The 23054-nt window shown below is 37.8% G+C and overlaps 2 gene segments (V, D, J or C); both read left to right on the plus strand.

Moving 5' to 3' along the window:
- Positions 1 to 2997: 2997 nt before the first annotated feature.
- LOC128521509 (T cell receptor alpha variable 17-like) lies at positions 2998 to 7769 on the plus strand. The segment is given in 3 exon segments: positions 2998 to 3037; positions 3188 to 3490; positions 7692 to 7769. Coding segments are annotated over 3 exon segments (421 nt in total).
- A 14403-nt stretch (positions 7770 to 22172) lies between these two features.
- On the plus strand, positions 22173 to 22729 carry LOC128521525 (T cell receptor alpha variable 12-3-like). The segment is given in 2 exon segments: positions 22173 to 22223; positions 22365 to 22729. Coding segments are annotated over 2 exon segments (405 nt in total).
- Positions 22730 to 23054: the final 325 nt, after the last annotated feature.

Raw genomic sequence — 23054 nt, forward strand, 5'->3', positions numbered from 1 at the left:
TGAATTTGGGGAGTCACGCTCCCCTCAGATTCACATGTTGAGAAACAAAATCTTGCTGCTGTAGACTCTTTTTTCTGTGTCTTACACATTGGGGGAAAATAATCTTCAAAAGTCAAATCTTTGCTAGCTTTTAAAAATGGTTATGATATTTGTTATAGAAAAGAATCAGTAAGATATACTAATAAGCATCTGGTGTTCTCCAGGTATTTTATTGACCTTTAAGCAAAATAGAACCCATATTCTCCTGTTATATGCAGATCACTAATTTAACTTTGACTAGTTTTGGAAGAATAAAGCTTTTAAAGTAATATTTGTGTGTTTTAATTGTCAGAGTATTGTTAGGCCAACCAGTTTTTATAGAAAAACAATAACTTTAACAACCTACATCAATGGGAGACAACTTTGTGAGTAGATGAAAAGATGACTAAGTCAACGCTAGAGAAATATAATTAATTGTGCCCACAATGACACAATGTGTTAACTAAATTCAAATTCAAATTTAAATTTTATTTGTCACAAACACAGTCGTACACATTACCATATGTAGTGAAATGCTTACATGACTGCCAGTGACCTTAAAATTAAAAGCTTAAACATAAGAGATAAATGTGAATAAAAGAAATACGTTAGAAACTAAAATTAACAAGTAAAATATACTGTAATAAAAGAAATATGGTGGAAAATGAAATTAACTAGTAAAATATACTGTACAAAGTAAAATAAAATATACTGTACAAATAAGAACAAATATCAATATAATAATATAATGTAGAAATAATAAATTTGTCCAAATTAGAAATGTACAAATGATTAAGGTGTGCAAATATGCATAAAGTGTCTTCTTAAAGTGACTTGTTATTAAAGTGATTTGTGCAGTGGTCCATAAATGAAAATATAAATATATATTGTGCAAAAGTGTGCATAGATGTGTGCACAGTGGCCATGAATGCCCAGTCAGTGTAGGATGTAAAAAGATGATGTTAGTCCTGTATTGTGTTGTGATTAAGAGACCGTATCGCCTGTGGGAAGAAGCTCCTCCTCAGTCTCTCTGTGTTGGCCTTCAGGGAGCGAAATCGCTTCCCAGACCGCAACAGAGTGAACAGTCCATTGTTGGGGTGGCTGAGGTCCTTCACCATCTTCCAGGCCTTGGTCCAGCGCCGCTTGCTGTAGATTGAGTGCAGGTCAGGGAGCTTGGTGCGGATGATTCGTTCAGCTAAACGCACCACCCTCTGTAGAGCTCGTCTGTCCTGCATGGTGCTTTTTCCAAACCAGGTCACGATGTTTCCCGTCAGGATGCTCTATGGTGCAGGAGTAGAAATTCCTGAGCACCTTGGAGGGCAGTCTAAAGTCTCTCAAGCGTCTGAGGTGGTAGAGACGATGCCAGGCCTTTTTCACCATGGTGTTGATGTGACAGGACCATGACAGGTCCTGCTTGATGTGAACACCGAGGTATCGAAAGCTGTTCACTCTCTCCACTGGGCTGCTGTTGATGATGGGGGTCTGGTAGTTCCTCTCCTTCTTGGTACAAAAGTCCACAATCCTAAACTAAACAGCAATGTGAAATATTTAGTTTGGTCAGCAAATTTTCTATAAAAATTGAGTAAAATTAAAAAAGCTGTGCAACTTGTTACTGAACATGTTTTTTTTTGTTTGTTAGTTTGTTTTTTACAGTGTTGGAATGCTTTAGTAGCTACTTACTGTAGCACTACACCTTGGGAACTCCTCACAAGAACACTCCACAAATCCTCTGACCCTTGGTTGTCAAATCACAATTTGGCACTTGTCACAATCACTTATGCTTGCCGATTTCACCTGTTTCCAACAAACAAACTTTAAGAAATGTCTGTCTCCTTCCTGTCTGAAAGATCCCTTTTTCTGCCAGGTGTTTTGGCATTTTATTCAGGTACATGTAACCTGACAGAAGTTTTAATGTTAGGAGATATTTTTTTTATTAATTAATTTATTTATGTGTGTGTGTGTGTGTGTGTGTGTGTGTGTGTGTGTGTGTGTGTGTGCGTGTCACCATGCTGTTTTCAAGGTTTTTTTTATTTTATTGTTTTATTTTATTTGTCACATGTTAAACAATTTACCTTCTCGGCTCAGACAGCATTTGTTTTTATTGTCACGTACCAACTCAAATCCTTCGGCTCTTATGGTCTGCCATATTTGCTTGGCATACATACTACAAAGACAACCCTTTCTTCAGAGCTGTGGAAAAGCCACTCTCTTAAATCTTTCAGCCAGGAACAATTGACTAGACACCAATTGGTTTCTTCAGCAGTTTAGGTCCCAACTTAAAATGATTTTTCTTCTGAGAATTAAGTTATGGGGGTGTGTTCTTTATTAAAAAGGATTTCTGAAAGTAAGTCAATGGAAAGTTTAAAGAAAAAGGTGCTAGTCTCAATTATTCCAGTAGATGGCAAAATAAAGCAATGAACTCAATTATTGAAAAGAAGGTGGGGTTTTTTTTTCCACATTTTTTAGCATGTCGCATGTCAGCATATATATATATATATTTTTATGAACAAAACATTTGCACCCAAAATATGTTTTTCCCTAATGACTCATCATCCATTTTGTTGCTGATGTTTACATTAGGAATAAAGTCAGGAAGACACTGCTCAGTATAAACACATTTATGAGATGATGTTGATGTGTCATTGGCAACTAAACTGATCCACCCCACAAAAGACAAAGATGGCTAGAAGAAATAAGTTAGACTGACACTCCTGGGAGAAAATATTCATCAAAACATTTACTATTTAGCTATCATTTTATAGTTTGAAATGAAATAAATGCATTACTATTTTGACTAAATTTAAATGTGAGACTGAATGTAAGGCCAGGATGCTGCAACAAGTCAAGAGTTTTTCGATCAACATTGGTGATCCTGTCATGTGATACTGTGGGTGGAGTTTCATAAACCTGTATGGTGGTAGCTTCATAGAGTACAGAAAGACCCTTAGAACAGTTTTATTCCTTAAAACACCATTCATCATGTACATTGTTATATTCATGTGTCTTTGGCCTTTACTGGGTGAGTTAACTTTGACTTGTTACAGAAAGAGTTTTATTAATATTATATCAGTATATTAGTAATTAATTAATCTTTTAATGAGTTACTATATAAAATTTTGGCTTGATTTTGTTAAAAATAAAATTTAACATTTTTTCTTCTCTTTTCTAGGTGACTCCATGGCAGATTCAATAGAGCCACTTCTCACTTATAAAGTTGTAGATGAAGGTGAAAATGTTACCTTGTCCTGCAGCTACAAAAAGAGCAAGAACTCTAGCAAGAACTCTATACTGGTACAATCAGAAAAAATCAGCACCTGAGTACCTTCTTTTCATCACTACAAGTGGGAGTTTTAGTCCCTCTGACCCTCGTCTATCAGCTAAAGTTGATGATAAAAATAAACAAGTGGATCTGCTCATCTTCTCTGCTGCTGTATCAGACTCTGCACTGTATTACTGTGCTTTGGAGCCCACAGTAACAGGAAATTCAGCTACACTGTACAAAAACCTTGCCCAAGTTTTACTATACTGAAGCAGACCTTAGATCAACCCTGGGTGCGATTCAAGAGTGCTCATCCCTCCTACATATTCATCAGGATAGTCCTTCAGAGGCTGATTATGCTGTGGAATTCTGTGTGCTTTTGTTGCCTGTTCTGGATGAAACACACCAGACCCCAGACAGCTGATTCATTTTGATAGATACACAATGAGGGCATAAAAAAACTCCATTTAAAGTACTGGATATGCACAAAATATCCCATGACAGGAAATTTAAATATCTTAGCCAAACTCCTCTGTGCTTTTATTATTACAAAACAATGTTTTCAATAGCGTTTAAAGTCTGAACTACAGATATTCAGCTCAGGGTAAACAAAACTCTTATAGCAACATAAATTTATGTACAAATTCATTCACATAGTTTTGGGAAAATACACATTCCCCAAATTAAACTTTACTTAAAAAAAAAATCAAATCAAAATAAATCCCGACAGATAAGTGTTTTCGTTAATGCACGCTGGCAAAAAGTTAAAGCTAAAGTAAGAGGAGAGGAGTAATCAGACCCTCGCCTCTTCTCGTCTTACACAGTAATACTTCCTCCTCTCTTATTTGAGTTTCCGAGGTTCCACTGTCAGTGAATGAAGAGTTTAAGGGGGGAAGTGCTAGTCTAAATTATTCCAGCAGATGGCAGAATAGAACAACAAACTCAATTAATGAAAATATAATAAAAAATAAAATAAAATTGAATTGAATTGAATTTAAAGGCACAGTGGTGCCGTGGTTAGCACTGTGACCTTGCACGTCAAGGGTTTGATTCATGTGTCTGGTGAGTTTGTACAGTATGTTCTCCCTGTGCTTGGTGGATTCCCTCCGGGTTCTCCGGTTTCCTCCTACAGTCCAAAGACATGCAGATTAGGCTAAGTGGTGTTCCCAAATAAGAATACATTAAATGAAAGACACTGAAAAAAAAGAAGAGGTGAAAGTGGGGCAATTGGCAGAACTTTTATTGCATTTAATAGCAACCACTGGACATCAACAAGTAACCATATCATTGTAACAGGACATTTAATCAATAAGTAATGGCAACTGCAGTCATTTATTCTAAGCATGTTAAAACACAAAAAAAATATTTTGCTGAAGCATGTGCTAGCCAGTTGCACTGACCAAGTTAAAAAGGAGATAACAAATATGGTCCCGCTATAGGAACAGACAGGGTTCACAATATGACTGCTGCTGCAAGATGTCTTCCATCCAAGATATTTTAATTTAACATTTGTTAAATGTCAATGTTTGTGATAATATAAAACTGGTGGCTTTGTGGGTAGCACTATAGCCTTGCACCTGCAGGGTCAAGGTTTGATTCCCGATGGGAGTGAGTGATGATGATATAACACTGCATAATCTGTTTGCATATATATTAAAAATTTACCTATACGGTTTGTCTTGATTTATATTAACTTTTATATTACGAAAGTTCAACACCACTTCCAGTTCAGGCGGTGTAAAGTATCAGACACTGGATTTTTAGTGATGTCATTGTTAAATAAAGACAAGTGTTTTACTATTATTATTATTATTATTATTATTATTATTGTCTATTTAAATAGCTTTTTTAACTAAAAAAAAAAAACTTTCCTGGAACCACTAATGTTTAGAGAATGAAAACTAACCTTCAAAGAAAGTTGCAGGGAGAAGTTCTCTAGTAAAGAATAAAAGTATTTTAGTCTGTCCACCAATTTTGGAAGACGGGAGGAAACTGGAGAATTAAACATAAAACCAACCCAGACTTGGAGAACATTTACAAGACTAAACACATAAATAAACCTAAAGTCCTGTTTTGTGCTATGCAAAAAGCAAATAAGTCAATGTACGCTCTGTATAACAGTTCGTTCTCTCTCTCTCTCTCTCCCTGTGCATGTGCTAGGTGTGAGGAGAGCACTGATGGCTGTTTGCCATCTTGCTAAGTTTTGAAAGCTTGCTTGTTTTATTTCCTTCCCCCTTATTCTTTAATGAATGCCTATTGCAGGAGGCTTAGGGCACAGGGCAGGGTACACCCTGGACAGAGTGCCAATCCATCAAAGGGCACCCAGACATACACTACGGGCAATATGGGAACACCAATAAGCCTAATCTGCGTTTTTGGACTGTGGGAGGAAACCGGAGTACCTGAAGGAAACCCTCCAAGCAGGGGGAGAACATGCAAACTCCATGCACACAGAGACAGGAGTCGTGTCTGGTCGGAAATTGAAATCCTGGAGGTGCAAAGCGACAGTGGTAACCACTACACCACCGTGCCACCCAGATTCAGATAATAATAAATAAACCAATTCAGGTGCTGTTTATTTGTTATTGGTCACTACGTTGTTTGTTTGCTTGATTAACTATGATGTACTCTGTTACCTCAACAGCCTGGAATAAAATATGTCTTAAATAATTATTGTTATAGACAAAAATTATTTAATTTTTCACTGAAAACATCTTTCCATTTTAGTTTGACTTGAAATGAAATGTGAGGCCGAATGTAAAGCAATGAAACAATATTAGGACAAGAATCTGTCAATAACATTGTTAACATTGTCATGTGATGCTGTAGGGTGGAGCTAAAAACGCCTTTAAGAGGTTCTCACATACCAGAGTGCAGAAAGACAACCATTCATTATGTTCACTCTAATGTTCATTTGTATGTGGCTTTCATTAGGTGACTTTTTTTGTTATTTACAAATATGTGTTTTAAATTAGTGAGCAATTGGCCTTCCTGACTTTAAGACAAATCAGATATGAATCTAAATGATATAATTCTAGCTTACTTGAATTAAAATAAGGTTGAAAAAATGTTGTTGTTTTTTTTGACAGGTGATTCCATGGCAAATACAGTTGAGCCACTTTTCACCTATAAAGTTATAAATGAAGGCGGTGACGTTATTTTGACCTGCAGCTACAAAAAGGGTTCTTCTGTAACCAACTTGCACTGGTACAGACAAAAGCCTAAATCAAAACCTGAGTTCCAACTTAACATCTATTCGCATGGAGTTAAAAGTGACCCTGTGTCACCACGTCTCTCAGCCAAAGTTGATGATAAACAAGTGGATCTGCTCATCTCCTCTACTGCTGTATCAGACTCTGAATTATACTACTGTGCTCTCGAGTCCACAGTGACAGGAAATCCAACTGCACTGTACAAAAAGCTTTGCTACTGTGTGTGTGTGTGTGTGTGTGTGTGTGTGTGTGTGTGTGTGTGTGTGTGTGTGTGTGTGTGTGTGTGTGTGTACATGTGCATTCATGGTTCTGTCTGACTGGCATTTACAGTAATGACCAGTAATAAAAAAGTAAATATTTCACATACATTTAAGATGAAACACACTTAAACACACTCAAAAAAAAAGCTAAACGATCAAGGAAAATGTATAGAAAGAAAATCCTCACATATTAAGAACACTGTCAATATGTTCTTGACATACTGGTAACACTTAATGGCACGTTTTTAACGTTATCAGTATATAAACACTGGCAGCAATTCGACACATGGATTTAACGTTACTACAAGTAAGAGTTCAACAGTCTACTGTACAAGTCGACTGATTAAAATAACCATGTAAATTTAATAATATGTGAAATATATTATTATTATTATTATTATTAAGCAAACTTCTAATTTGCTTGTTAGTATTAGGATGGATTATTGGGCGGCGCACTGTCCCAGTTTCAGCCAGTGTTTGCACAGACCAAAAAAGCTGAAGTTAGCCATTACTGTGACATGAATCAAGGTTAAAAGTAAACATAAAATCTTTATTCAGTTTTGTGTTTATAAAAAATGTTACTGAATTGATAAATTAGCCTTGATTGGTGGTGCTGGGGTTTGAACCTGTGAGCTTCCGAACAGTATACAGTACCAACATCCAAAATCCACACAACTTCCTCTGCCCCTTCATATTGACAAATATGAGGTCATTGGCATTATCAGCTGCAACACAACCTGTACACAGGGCCATTATTATTATTATTATTTTAATCATAGTATGTATTAACATTAGTTACATACATGCTCCTAAACCTTGTGGAAAGGCCACAGGTGTTTTTTTGCACTCATAGGGAGCATTAAGTAATTTTTACATGCATACATCAGACAGTGTTTTGCCAAATAGAGCAACTTGTCTAACAAATGTCCTTTCTTTTATTAGGTTGTTCAGAAAGATGAAGCTCAGGCAGAACTTGAGATGGCCCTGTTTGTCCTCAGGGAGGAAGAAGACTGTCTTTAGCCACCACAGCAAATCGGGATCGTGACTTATTGAGTTTCTATCAGTCGCACATAAATGTTCCATGTTGTTTGGCCTCATCTATGCGCTAAACTTGAGCTATCCTGGTGAGCTCAAACACACTTTTGTGGCCCTGCAGAAAATATTTAAGGAATGTATTCTTTATTGACATTAAAGTAATAAATTTCAGTCACTTTATTTGTCAAACAATTGTCAGATTTTCCCATGGTTGGCAAATAGGTTGATACAGTTCTTAAGATTAAGTTATTAAAAATGCATTGTTTTATTTATTTTATTTTTGTTTTCTGTCTTTTAATTGGAGAAATAATTTAATAGTACAACAAAAAGAAAAGGTAATGCATGGTTTCAAGGATGGTATTAAATGTTTTTGGAGGAGAACTTGTTTGATCATTGTCTTTTTATAAATTTGTTATAAAAACATTAATAAATGTAACTTCTATACATAAATGAATTTTTTTGGCTTAGAGATAAAATTAAGTTTGTATGTAATCATACTTGAGAATAATGAAATATTATTTTACTACTATAATTATAAAAAACTAATACTTTATACTACATGAATGTACAGTAAATTTATTTCTTTCAAGGTAAACACTAAACTTAAATGCATACAGTTAAATGTAATGTTAAATTTTAGAGCGATATAAAGTAATATAATCAAGTTGTTAGAAAGTAGAAAAATAAGTTTTACTGGCCTAAGGCATTGTAATACCTTTTGTTTCTGATTTGGATGGATGAATTTCTTTTGCTTTGGGGAAACTTAAAAAATATATTCATATATAAACACTCTCAAAATTAAACATTAAATAATTTTATTACATTGGATTTGAGAAAAAGTACAAAAATTACTTTTACAAATTGAAGTAATTTTTTTGAGTTGATAGAAAGTATCATTTTGTTCAGTGTACTTAAAATTTTAAATTTTTTAAAGTGAAAATTAAGTTGTAACAAAGTCGAAAAATTAGTTTTACTGGCCTAAGGCTTTGTAACTTTTTCTTTTTAAATTGGGTGGATGAATTTATTTTTGCTTTTGGGAAACTTAAAAAATCTATTAATATTTAATCAAAATTAAACATTTGATTTGAGAGTAAGTAAAAAAAATTGCTCGTAACAAATTGAAGCAATTTTTGTAAGTTGATCCAAAGTATAATTTTTTTCAGTGTAGGTAACATTGCTAAGTCAGTCCTGCACAACTGAAGCAACCCAAGATCATAACACTGCCTTCAAAAGGCTTGTACAGTGGGCAATATGCATAATGGGTGCATTGTTCCATGAACTTTCCTGATGCATTCATCGCTCTGGGATAGGTTCTATCTGGACTCATCGTGACCTTTCTCCATTGCTCCAAAGTCTAATTATTACAATGATGCCTAGCAAATGTAAAAATTTTTCCCTGAATAGTCCTACTAACAAATGGTTTTCTTGTGCTGTAAATTCTTGTCACATTTTGAAAACATAGCTGTAAATACTACACTCATAATTGTTTGTCTAACCACATTTCTTCCACCAAGTTTAAGGTCCACGACAGTCCTTCCAGGTTTTAAAAATGTGTTGGACAGTTCTTAATTAAAAAAGTTTTAAATATCCTTGATTGATTTTTTTGCTCGATAAAGAACAATAATTTTACACTTTTTTTACCGTTATTTTGGCCAGGCAGTTATTTTATGGGTATTGATTTATTTATTTTGATTTATTATGGGTTAATTTTTCCACAGTGTTGCACTGTTTTTCTTTATGTTTTTCCTTTTTCTTTTTATGTGAAAACATATCTCTCATTAAATAATAAATATTAAGTATTACATTAAAAAGTTTAGGGGAGTCTGTTGTTAATGGGCCTGATGCAGCTGCAAAAAAGTAATAACAGTATGGTTATAATTTAAAGCTAAATGTTAAATCTCCAGTAATTATTTTTTTTTTTAGCATTCATTTAATGGGATACTGTTTGAGTGTATTTGTTTGTTTGACTAATTGCACTTTGGTCTGTTTGACACCCTAATGTTAAAATGAAAACATTTATATTTCTAAAAACTAAAATTATATAATTTTCATTTAACACATAGTTTTGTTTTAAAATAACAGCTTAGCCATATGATGCTGAATGTAAAGACAGGAAACAGCATTAGGTCAAGAATCTCTCAGTGTCATATGATGGTGTGGGGTGGAGCTTCATGAACATTTAAGATGTTCACCTAGCAGAGTACAGAAAGACAACCTTTCATTATGTTTACTGTTATCTTCATTTGTATGTGGCTTTCATTATGTAAGTAATTACTTTATTGTTATTTCTGAATATATTTGTTAAATTATTAAGTAACTAGTTCAATAAAAAAAAAAAAATTGAATATAAGACTGACCAATGTAATTCTACCTTGCATGTTTTAAAAATAAGGCTTTTTTTCATGACAGGTGACTCCAAGTCAAATCCAATAGAGCCACTTGTCACTCATAAAGTTGTAGGTGAAGGTGAAACTGTTACTTTGTCCTGCAGCTACAAAAACACTGGTTCAGTAACCAACCTGTACTGGTACAGACAAAATCTTAAGTCTAATCCTACGGTCCTTCTTTACATCAATCCATATGGAGCTAAAACTGACCCTATGCCACCACGTCTGTCGGCTGAAGTTGATGATAAAATTAAACAAGTGGATCTGCTCATCTTCTCTGCTGCTGTATCAGACTCTGCACTATACTACTGTGCTCTGGAGCCCACAGTGACAGGAAATCCTACTGCACTGTACAAAAACTCTGACACAGTTTTGTTATACTGAAGGCAGTCAATCAACAGTTACTGTACATTTCAATAATTGGCTCCCCTTAACACCAGAAGTATTGCTAATTGTTTTCTACATAAAAAGAAAAAGCTAACCAATCCAGGCAAAGGTATGACAAGCACTAACAAAAGAAAAATGGCCTGAAATAAAATGGAGAAATTCTAGGAGAATTGAGAAAGAGAGAGAGGGGGGGAGGGGCATTTTTGGCCAGTATGTTAGAATGGCAGGTGAATTTAAGCAGAAAGATTTTTTTTTTTCCAGGACAGTGTTGTGTGTGGAAATACACTGGATGTATTAGGAGGAAAACTACTGGGAGAAGGTTACATTAATCTTGACAATGCTGTGCAAATGTGTATCAAATAATTTGCTAAACCTCAAATAAAGCAACAACATATATGAAAAGAAAAAAAAATGCACATTTCCAAATGTGCTTAGCTACTGGACTGTCTGGGAGCTGTTTAGACCACCCTCAAAATAAAATATGAGTATCCAGCAGTGACAATGCCAGTGTATGGCCAGATGATGTTAAGTCTCCAGTACAAGTTGTCATTCCTCTGACAGTCTGCAGAAGAAAATAGAAAGATCCTTATTAAAGCACAAAAAGGAAAACAATGACAAATCATCTGAACTGGGCAATCAGATTTGTCAGTATGGTAATGCCAGTAACACTAGTGATGCAGTCATGCGATGGTGTAGGGTGGAGCTTCATGAACATTTAAGATCTTAATATGCCAAAGTACAGAAAAATCGCCTCAGGTTACTTTGCTGTAACCCAGTTTCCTGAAAAGGCGGGAACGAGATGCTGCGTGAAAACGCTATGGGAAACATCTTGTCATGTTGCCGGTTGTGAAGCATGTGTGTATCAAACACGCCAAATTTTGGCTTATATAACCTCGGTCGGGTGACGTCATCTGATGAGACGCACCTGCATGTTATAAATAGGAGTGAACCGGAAACATTCCTCAGATTGATTTGCCTGAATGGACGTCCGGTCACCTAGGCAGTGCGGCATTGGGACGCGGCATCTTGTTCCCTCCTTTTCAGGGAACAGGGTTACAGCAAGAAAACGCTATGAAAACGAGAATACCAACACCGCCGCACTGCAAGTGTCTGGACCCCAAGGTTGTGTAGCGTGTGCGCACAAGGCCGAGAAGGTCTCAGAGCTATATCTGGGAAGCTGACTCGAGGACCTGTGAGCCCGGAGTGGCATGAACATCCAGATTATAAAATCTAACAAATGTGTGCGTTGCAGGGGAATACCTTCTGCTAGTGCAGTAGATGAGTCGATCCCCCTGGTTAAATGAGCCCTGATTCCTAGAAGCGAAGTGAGTAAATCTGAAGAGCACATACTGGACACAGTAAGTCTCTCCTGCTCCGAAGCTGTAAAAGGGCGGAGGACAGGGTGCATGTTGAGAATGGAACTTTCGGAAGATAGTTCAGTGAGGATGCAAAATGGCCCTGACTAGCCCAGGGGCAAAGTCTAGGCAGGATGGGGAGACAAATCTCCAATTCTCTCAGAGAGGTAACGGCCCTTAGAAAAACCATCTTAAAGGTCAGAAACCTGAGGCGCTGACTCTAGTGGTTAAAAAAAAAAAAGGGTGTCAATTGGCTCTTCGATAAAACCCACAAAAGGGACCAGTGTCACAGTAACCCCACCAATCAGGACGTAGCAGGCTGAAATAGCAGCTACATACGTCCTGAGGGTACTAGGGCACAAGCCCGAGGACAATTTTTCCTGCAGAAACTCCAGCACTGAAACATTTCAGCAGTGGACTGGGTCTATCTGCTTCGTCATGCACCAACTTTTAAATACATTTCATTTGAGGGCATACGCTCTTCTAGGGGAGGGAGCCCTAGCACTTAGAATAGTCTTAATTACGCTGTTACGATTGACCAGCTTGACTTAGTTGGTCCCGTTCAGGGACTGAACGTGAAGGTTCCAAAACTCGGGCCGGGGATGAAATATCGTCCCCTGCACCTGAGACAGAAGATCCCACCTCATTGGAATCACCCATGGTGAGCCGTTGAAGAGGGATACTAGATCCGAGAACCACACTCTGGTCGGCCAACAGGGCGCTATCAATAAGAGGCGCAAACACTGTTGATGGACCCTCGCCAAGACTCCCGGGAGCAGAGCTATCAGGAAAAGCGCATAAAGGCGTAACCAGGGCCATGTGCGGGCCACGGCGTCCAGACCCGTGGTAGCTGGAAGAGTCAAAGAGTAGTAAAGGGGACATTTGCCGATCTTGCGAGGCAAAGAGGTCCACCTCTTCTACCTGAAATCTCTCCCAGATTGACTGACTATTTTGGGGTGGGGTTTCCATTCCCCGTGTGTCAGAGATTGACTGGACAGTACAACTGCTCCCACATTCATATGCCCTGGAATGTAAATCGCCCTGAGGGACAGGAACCTGGTGCGCTAGCTATTTAGCGGCGCGAGCACAGTCCGCCCTGGCGATTAATATATGAGACTGCCATAGTGTTGTCCACCCGCACTAGGACATGGTAGCCTCTCAACTGCTGGAGGAAGTGCTTTAGGGCCAGAAATAGAGCCATCATTTCGAGGCAATTGATGTGCCGCGCGAGAAGATGGCCTCTCCAGCTCCCTTGGGCTGGACGGTCATCTAAGACCGCACCCCAGCCCATGAGGGAAGCGTCTGTCGTTAGCATCTGCGACGACAAGACGAACTTAGAGTGGGATCCAATCTCCAATATGACACCCAATATGTTGTCCTCTTAACAGGAAAGTGCACGCTTTTCGTGGCGTTGGGTCTCAATCCTAAGAAACAAAGATGAGCTAGGATGACATGCTGATGTCAAAGCGCTAGCTACTGAGACTGGGCCAGCCAGTCCTCTATGTAATTCAAATACGGATGCCCTGGAGTTGTAAGCGCCAGAACTACATTCATGCATTTTATATATGTGCGGGTGAGAGCTAGACCAGATGGAAGGACCCAAAACTGGTAAGCTTCGCCCCCGAAAGCGACCTTAGGAACCTCCTGTGTTGTGGCAATATTTTTATATGAAGTAAGCGTCCTTCAATCGATTGTCCCAAATAAATGGCTTGGTAGGATTTGAGAGCAATCACTTTGACAGTCAATATTTTGAAGCTGTATTTATTTATTTTAGATAGCGGAACAGCCCGCGATAATCTAAAAATTGGACGTAGCCCCACGTTCCTCTTGGGGACCAAGAAATACCGACCGTAGTAGCCTGACTCACTGTCTGGTAGGGGAACATGTTCCATGGCCCCATTCCCCAGCAACTTCTGTCAGCAGATGCGCACTTTCCGGTTTCACGGAAGTGGAGACCACGCCGTTGAAACACGGAGGGTGATGTGAGAACTGCATCCTGTAGTTTCTCTCTACAATGCTTAGTACCCAAGGAGATATGCTTGGCAGTAGTTTTCACGCTGCCAGTTTCTCTGAAAGGGGCAAAAGTCTCTTTTGAGGCGGATTGCGAAGCGCGGCGCACCCCAATCTTTACGAGGGGGTGCCCGGCTCAAAAACACTCTTATTGTGTTTTTACGCCTTGCAAGCGTCAGACCCAGTCGAGACTGGGTGGCCGACAGTCCCGACTCTTGAGCAGAGCGGGGAAGGAATTACCGAAGGCTTGTTCATATAATTTTGCCTCATGAACCTAGTGGCAAACGAGTTAACAACATCACCAAACAGGCCGGAAGGCGAAATAGGGGCATCAAGGAGGAATGCGCGATCCTATGCTTGATGCCGCTGAGATTCAGCCATAAGTCTGTGGCCGGGCGTAATTCCAGAACGCCCTATTTTGAAGAGCCCTGCCAGTACTCAAGTCTCTCAGCAGGTCAGCCTGGTAGACCTGCAAAACCGTCATGGTGTGCAATGGAGCACCAACCAGACCTGCTGCCTGAAAAGCTTTTTCCCCCAGGGAAGATAAAAGTCTACACAGCTTGAAAGGAAGTAATAACTTTTTAGGAAGGATGATGTCCCAGGAGAGAGATAGCCTGGAAGCGTCTCTTCTATCTGGGCATCATCATATAACCCTGCGTTCCACCTCAACTATATTTAAACAAATAAATAAAGTAGATAGCAGGATAAATACAGCTTACTCCATGAAAGGGTTAACTCATATGGAGATTGCTAAGTAAAAGGGAGAGAGCGTTGTTGAGGCTCCGCCCCCGGCCACCCGACAGAACCTGCCGTCTAATTGTTATTATTTTTTTTTTAGTGCTTGGGTGCTATTTCCATCTCCGCGGAGCGAGAGAAAATGTTTATCCTTGCCCATTCACAAGAAGCGCAGCGCAGCGAGGGATTTCTCGATCCAACGAGGAAGTGAGAGATAGGAGTTTTAAATCCGTCTGTTACGGCTGTGCTGGATACACGCGTTTTAAGCCCCAGAAATGCGCTGCGGCCCGGTGCTTCTCAAGAAATGCGGGGCGCGCACGAGCACTTTATTCGAAGCAGTAAAGTGTAGAGATCGCCCTCCAATACGTGTTTATTAGACACAGAGGGATATCTCAATTAAAACTCTGCCATATCGGTGAGTTCAAAAGAGGTCAGTGAAGACAAAAGATCTCAGGAATGTTTCCGGTTCACTCCTATGTATAACCTGCAGGTGCGTCTCATCAGATGACATCACCCGACCGAGGTTATATGAGCCAAAATTTGGCGTGTTTGATACACACATGCTTCACAACCGGCAATATGACAAGATGTTTCCCATAGCGTTTTCCCATAGCATCAAGTGTAGCCTTTAAAAGGGAACTTATATTTTTATTCAGCAACACAAGTCATTACTGTATGTTCACTGTTATACTGACGTTCATGTGCCTTTCAGTAAGTGAGTTAACTTTGGTTGTTAATAAATTCAAAAGGGTAATAAAAAGATGAATTAATTATGTTGTGTAATTTGGCCTTCATTCTGTAAAAGTTACAAATATTTTGTTCTCTTCTCTATGACAGGTGACTTCATGGGAGATCCAATAAAGCCCCTTTTACTAATAAAGTTATTAATGAAGGTGATGATGTTACTCTGTCCTGTAGCTACAAAGACTTCAGTGGCACTGTAGAAAATCTGTACTGGTACAGAAAATATCATAATAACGCTTTATCCTGTATTTAGGGTTGCGGGGGACCTGGAGCTTATTGCAGGAGGCTTAGGGCACAAGGCAGGGTACACCCTGGACAGGGTGCCAATCCATCAAAGGGCACCCAGACATACGGGCAATATGGGAACACCAATAAGCCTAATCTGCATCTTTGGACTGTGGGAGGAAACCAGAGTACCTGGAGGAAACCTCCAAGCAGGGGGAGAACATTTAAACTCCATGCACACAGAGACAGGAGTCGTGTCTGGCCAGGAATTGAACCCCGATTCCTGGAGGTGCAAAGCGACAGTGGTAACCACTACACCACTGTGCCACCCAGATTCAGATAATAATAAATAAACCAATTCAGGTGCTGTTTATTTGTTATTGGTCACTACATTGTTTGTTTGCTTGATTAACTATGATGTACTCTGTTACCTCAACAGCCTAGAATAAAGTATGTCTTAAATAATTATTGTTATAGACAAAAATTATTTAATTTTTCACTGAAAACATTTTGCCATTTTAGTTTGACTTGAAATGAAATGTGAGGCCGAATGTAAAGCCATGAAACATTATTAGGACAAGAATCTATGTCAATAACATTGTTAACGTTGTCATGTGCTGCTGTAGGGTGGAGCTAAAAACGCCTTTAAAGGGGTCATACAGGCCTACATGCACTTTTTTAAGCTGTTTGGACTGAACTGTGTGTTAGGAGAGTGCGTACACAACCACTCTACGATGATAAATAGCCGCCCAGTGATTTTCTTTTCATTTATTACAATAACATGCCCCTTCTGAAATCAGGCCAATCGTCACATGCCTGTCGATGTGACGCCACACCACAAGAGGCCGCTCCTACACTAGATGATTGACACTGGTGTTTTAGCAAAGACCCGCCCCGAGTGAGAAGAAGCTATAGGCCATTGTTTTTCGCCACTGGAGCAAAATGGCGCCTAAGCGAGTGTGGTGTACAGTTGTTGGGTGTAATAGCGAACACAGCAGTCGTCATTCACTACCGACATCTGAGCCGCTGAGGACACAGTGGCTGAATTTAGTTTTTAAAGCTAACGTCCCCGCCGATCTACCTAAATGCATTCATGTTTGCGATAATAATTTTTCACCAGACTGCTTTATAAACGCGGGTCAATATAAAGCAGGTTTTGCTAGGAAGCTGCTCCTAAAAATGGATCTGTACTAACGCTTCATGTTCCTGCTTCATCTTCACCAGGCTCAGTGAGTAATTTCTTTTTCTATGAATCTTTGCAGATCGCCTTTTCTAATAATCACGATGAATGCGGAGTGTAAGTTAACTTATACTCTCATAAAACATGGTTATGGCTTCTTCTCTATGTACATCCGTCTCTATATAATCCCTAATCGCCCGTTTATAATAAACAATGCATTAAGGTGATTGTCTAGTTGCAAACTGTGTATGTAGTCGGAAAACTATATTATGCTTACCTTTGTTACGTTAGATGGTTTATAGCGATGTCTGTCGAAGATTAAGAAGTCGTGTAAACACATCAGTAAACACATCGCGTCCCTATTTCTCCCGGTAAGCTTCTCCGCTTTATGTTGTTGTTGCTCGCGGCAGCGTAACAGCCCGTTAATTCATGCCCATGCAGTGATGAGAAAGACAAATTGAGTCGATGCATGTCCATTCTTTTAATTTCTGCGTTGTCAGGCGATATTACAAACTTCCGCGTAGTTTCCGTATTTAAATCAAACCAAAACTACTTAAGAATACAGGCTCAGGCTCTATATTCCAGTGTTTTCCAGTTTGGACTGCATTACCCACAAAGCACTGCGTTGTGGGCAATGCTTTGTGGGTAATGCAGTCCAAAGCATTGCCCGCACTGGACTACACTCCCGTGGCTATACCCTACGTGTGTTGTGAAGACACGCCCCACAGAACTGGGGGGCGGGCTCAGCAGAGATCATAAGCATTTAAAAGAACATGCACTGAAATAGGTTGCTGAGAACAGAGCTAGTTATTTACCAGTTAAAAGTAGTGTTTTTTTTACACAACCATTGAGAATTTTTAATTAAATAGATTACAAACTTTTAATTAGGACCCTAAAGATCATATTAACATTTACTGAAACATGTTTCTGGATGATCCCTTAAAGAGGTTCACATACCAGAGTGCAGAAAGACAACCATTCATTATGTTCACTCTAATGTTCATTTGTATGTGGCTTTCATTAGGTGACTTTTTTTGTTATTTACAAATATGTGTTTTAAATTAATGAGCAATTAGCCTACGTGACTTTAAGACAAATCAGATATTAATCCAAATGATATAAGCCTACCTTACTTGAATTAAAATAAGGTTGAAAAAATGTTGTTGTTTTTTTGACAGGTGATTCCATGGCAAATACAGTTGAGCCACTTTTCACCTATAAAGTTGTAAATGAAGGCGATGACGTTATTTTGTCCTGCAGCTACAAAAAGGGTTCTTCTGTTACCAACTTGCACTGGTACAGACAAAAGCCTAAGTCAAAACCTGAGTTCCAACTTAACATCTATTCGCATGGAGTTAAAAGTGACCCTGTGTCACCACGTCTCTCAGCCAAAGTTGATGATAAACAAGTGGATCTGCTCATCTCCTCTACTGCTGTATCAGACTCTGAATTATACTACTGTGCTCTCGAGTCCACAGTGACAGGAAATCCAACTGCACTGTACAAAAAGCTTTGCTACTGTGTGTGTGTGTGTGTGTGTGTGTGTGTGTGTGTACATGTGCATTCATGGTTCTGTCTGACTGGCATTTACAGTAATGACCAGTAATAAAAAAGTAAATATTTCATATACATTTGAGATGAAACACACTCAAGAAAAAGCAAATGTATAGAAAGTAAATCCTCACAACATAACTGTCAATATGTGCCTGACATACTGGTAACACTTTATGACACGTTGATTTAACGTTACTACAAGTAAGAGTTCAACAGTCCACAAGTCGACTGATTAAATTAACCATGTAAATTTAATAATATGTGAAATATATTATTATTATTATTATTATTATGCAAACTTCTAATTTGCTTGTTAGTATTAGGATGGATTATTGGGCGGCGCACTGTCCCAGTTTCAGCTAGTGTTTACACAGACCAACAAGCGGAGGTTAACCATTACTATGTCATGAATCAAGTTTAAAAGTAAACATGAAGTATTTATTCAGTTTTGTGTTTACAGGTTAGCTTTTTTGAAAGTGCATTATTTTACCCATACTGCAGAAAATAAGTCCCAGAATGCACAAATAAAAACATTATGTGGATAAATCTTTAAATGGAAAAGATACAATAATTTAATAAATGTCAGTGTAATCTAAATATCCTAAAATAAACTTCCTCAAAATGAGAATGTGCTAAAAATTAGTAGATGAATTATCTGATAATATCAGAGAACAATTTCAATTATCCTGCGAAACTGAATTTTGTTCATGGGTTTATTGTATTATCAGTAGTGAGCACTTACAAAGCAACAGAATGCATTTATTTTGAAAGTGTGTGTGTGGGGGGGTGGTTCTTTCTATACATACTTTAATTAAGATTTGCTAAAAACTTGAGCCAATCCAATTTTTGTTTTTACTTTTTTTTTTTTTAGATCAGTAATGAGTTTCTGAGAATTATAACTGCTTCACTTTAAGCAAGATTGCTGGTTTCCTCAAACGAGCAACACTACAAACTAATTGAGATCATCAGAAACAAGGGAGGAATTGTCAGACCAGAAGGAAGACCAGAGATATAATCTTCATCTTCAAGTTTTTGATCTGGTATGTACTTGCTCAAAAAAGCAGAAATTAGCTCGGTGTCAAATGTAATATTGTTAGTGGAAGCCACAGGTGGTGAGAAAGGCATCCAAATCAACACATTATTTAAATTAACACACAACTAGCAGAATAAAACATTTTAGTTTAAGTTGTTCACAGGTTAATTTTCAATGTCTGCCATGTTCATTTTATCTCGCTTCACAAGACTAACATAACCAACAATACTACAGTATGTTTGTTTGCCCAGAGCCTGGAGGTGAATGTATGAAGAGAGTATCTCCTGAAATGTCTTATGGTGTATTTAGTGAAAGATGTGGATCAACTGTTTAAACACTGGTAAGTATTTGTTCATGAAGCATTTCAACCTTAGAACTCAAAAATGTTACTGAATTGATAAATCAGCATTGCTCAAAGGTCCAGGTGGCAGCTTGATGGTGCTGGGGTTTGACCCTGTGAGATTTTCAATCAGTATACCAACATCCAAAAACCACACAACTACCTCTGCCCCTAAATATTGACAAACATGAGGTCATTGGCATTATCAGCTGCAGCAAACCTTTACACAGGGCCATTATTATTATTATTATTATTATTATTATTATTATTATTATTATAATCAAAGTATGTATTAACATTAGTTACATACTGTACATGCTCCTAAACCTTGTGGAAAGGCCAACATCATATTAAACCCTATGCATGTGAAGGCAGGCGTGCCAATACTTTTGTCAATGTAATGTAATATAATGTGTGTGTGTATATGTATGCCAGTTGTTTTGGCTTGTTCATTGACATAATTAAATTTAACTTGATGCACCATAATCCTAGGTGTTTTTTTTTTTTTTGCACTTATAGGGAGCATTAGGTGATTTTTACAGGCATACATCAGACACTGTTTTGCCAAATAGAGCAACTTGTCTAACAAATGTCCTTTCTTTTATAAGGTTGTTCAGAAAGATGAAGCTCAGGCAGAACTTGAGATGGCCCTGTTTGTCCTCAGGGAGGAAGAAGACTGTCTTTAGCCACCACAGCAAATCGGGATCGTGATTGTGTTTTTCTTTTTATGTGGAAACATATCTCTCATTAAATAATAAATATTAAGTATTACATTAAAAAGTTTAGGAGAGTCTGTTTAAAGCTAAATGTTAAATCTCCAGTAAAGTTGAAGCATTGGGGTATCAGGTGTGATTGTGTGGAAGTGCCAAAGGGTTTTCATGGCTCGCAGGAGGTCCCATTTTATGGATTTTGCTTTGGGAGTGTAAACAGAATGAAATACGCTGGTATCAACTTATATCAACCTTTATCCTGCACTTTCTGATAATTGCACTTCTGGTTAGACCTAAACTGCATTTCGTTGCCTTGTACTTGTACATGTGTAATGACAATAAAGTTGAATCTAATCTAATCTAATAAAATATAATATATATATTTTTTAAATTTAGCATTCTAATGTTAAAATGCAAAAACATTATATATTATATATTATAAATATTTTTTAAAAACTAAAATGATCTAATTTTCATTAAACACATAGTTTTGTTTTAAAACGCTAAATGTAAAGACAGGAAACAGCATTAGGTCAAGAATCTCTCGGTGTCATGTGATGGTGTGGGGTGGAGCTTCATGAACATTTAAGATGTTCACATACCAGAGTACAGAAAGACAACCTTTCATTATGTTTACTGTTATCTTTATTTGTATGTGGCTTTCATTAGGTAAGTAATTACTTTATTGTTATTTCTGAATATATTTGTTAAATTATTAAGTAATTAGCTCAATAAAAAAAATTTAATATAAAACTGACCAATGTAACTCTACCTTGCTTGTTTTAAAAATAAGGCTTTTTTCATGACAGGTGACTCCAAGTCAAATCCAATAGAGCCACTTGTCACTCATAAAGTTGTAGGTGAAGGTGAAAATGTTACTCTGTCCTGCAGCTACAAAAACACTGGTTCAGTAAACAACCTGTACTGGTACAGACAAAATCTTAAGTCTAATCCTACGTTCCTTCTTTACATCAATCCATATGGAGCTAAAACTGACCCTATGCCACCACGTCTGTCGGCTGAAGTTGATGATAAAAATAAGCAAGTGGATCTGCTCATCTTCTCTGCTGCTGTATCAGACTCTGCACTATACTACTGTGCTCTGGAGCCCACAGTGACAGGAAATCCTACTGCACTGTACAAAAACTCTGACACAGTTTTGTTATACTGAAGGCAGTCATTTTTGGCCAGTATGTTAGAATGGCAGGTGAATTTAAGCAGATAGAATGATCTTTTTTTCCAGGACAGTAATGTGTGTCACTGGATGCATTAGGAGGAAAACTACTGGGAGAAGGTTACATTAATCTTTAATTACAAAAAGACAATGCTGTGCAAATGTGTATCAAATAATTAGCTAAACCTCAAATAAAGCAACAACATATATGAAAAGAAAAAAAATGCACATTTCCAAATGTGCTTAGCTACTGGACTGCCTGGGAGTATGAGTATCCAGCAGTGACAATGTCAGTGTACGGCCAGATGATGCTAAGTCTCCAGCACAAGTTGTCATTCCTCTGACAGCCTGTAGAAGAAAACAGAAAAATCCTTATTAAAGCACAAAAAGGAAAACAATGACAAATTATCTGAACTGGCCAATCAGATTTGTCAGTATGGTAATGCCAGTAACACTAGTGATGCAGTCATGCGATGGTGTAGGGTGGAGCTTCATGAACATTTAAGATCTTAATATGCCAGAGTACAGAAAAATCTTATATTTTCATTTAGCAACACAAGTCATCATGTTCCCTGTTATACTGACATTCATGTGGCTTTTACTGAGTGAGTTAACTTTTGTTGTTATTAAATAAAAAAATAATAAGGGTAATAAAAGGAGAAAAAAAGATCAATTAATTATGCTGTGTAATTTTGCCTTCATTTTGTAAAAGTTACAAATATTTTGTTCTCTCTTCTCTATGACAGGTGACTCCATGGCAGATCCAATAAAGCCACTTTTTACTGATAAAGTTATAAATGAAGGTGATGATGTTACTCTGTCCTGCAGCTACAAAGACTTCAGTGGCACTGTAGAAAACCTGTACTGGTACAGAAAATATACAAAATCTGAACCTGAGTTCCTAATTTACATCTTTCCACATGGAGTTAAAAGTGACCCTATCCAACCAAATCTGTCTGCTGAAGTTAAGAAAGATATTAAACAAGTGGATCTGCTCATCTCCTCTGCTGCTGTATCAGACTCTGCATTATACTACTGTGCTCTGAAGCCCACAGTGACAGGAAATCCAACTGCACTGTACAAAAACCTTGACACAGTTTTGTCATTTTAAAAGCAGAACAACTAAACGTTGAAAATTTTTAACAATTTTTCAAACCAGGATAACTGAACCTCTGCATTCGTGTACACTCTTCTATAGAGTTTTTATGTAAACATCAGATGAATTTACAGACAGAAATCAAAAGAATTTAACCCTAATATATTAGGCTGAAATATTTTGTTTAATGATTAAACTTCTGAATATAGTTATCATGTACCATATTATTACACACAGTCTTTTAAATGAAAGTAAAGCTTTCCACTCAATCAAACCACTGTTGTTGTTGTTGATCTTTCTGCTTCAGGGAGTCGTCACTATTTGGGCCACACATACAGTA

The sequence above is a fragment of the Clarias gariepinus genome, chromosome 1 (assembly GCF_024256425.1).
Source record: "Clarias gariepinus isolate MV-2021 ecotype Netherlands chromosome 1, CGAR_prim_01v2, whole genome shotgun sequence".
In the NCBI taxonomy this organism is placed as follows: domain Eukaryota; kingdom Metazoa; phylum Chordata; class Actinopteri; order Siluriformes; family Clariidae; genus Clarias; species Clarias gariepinus.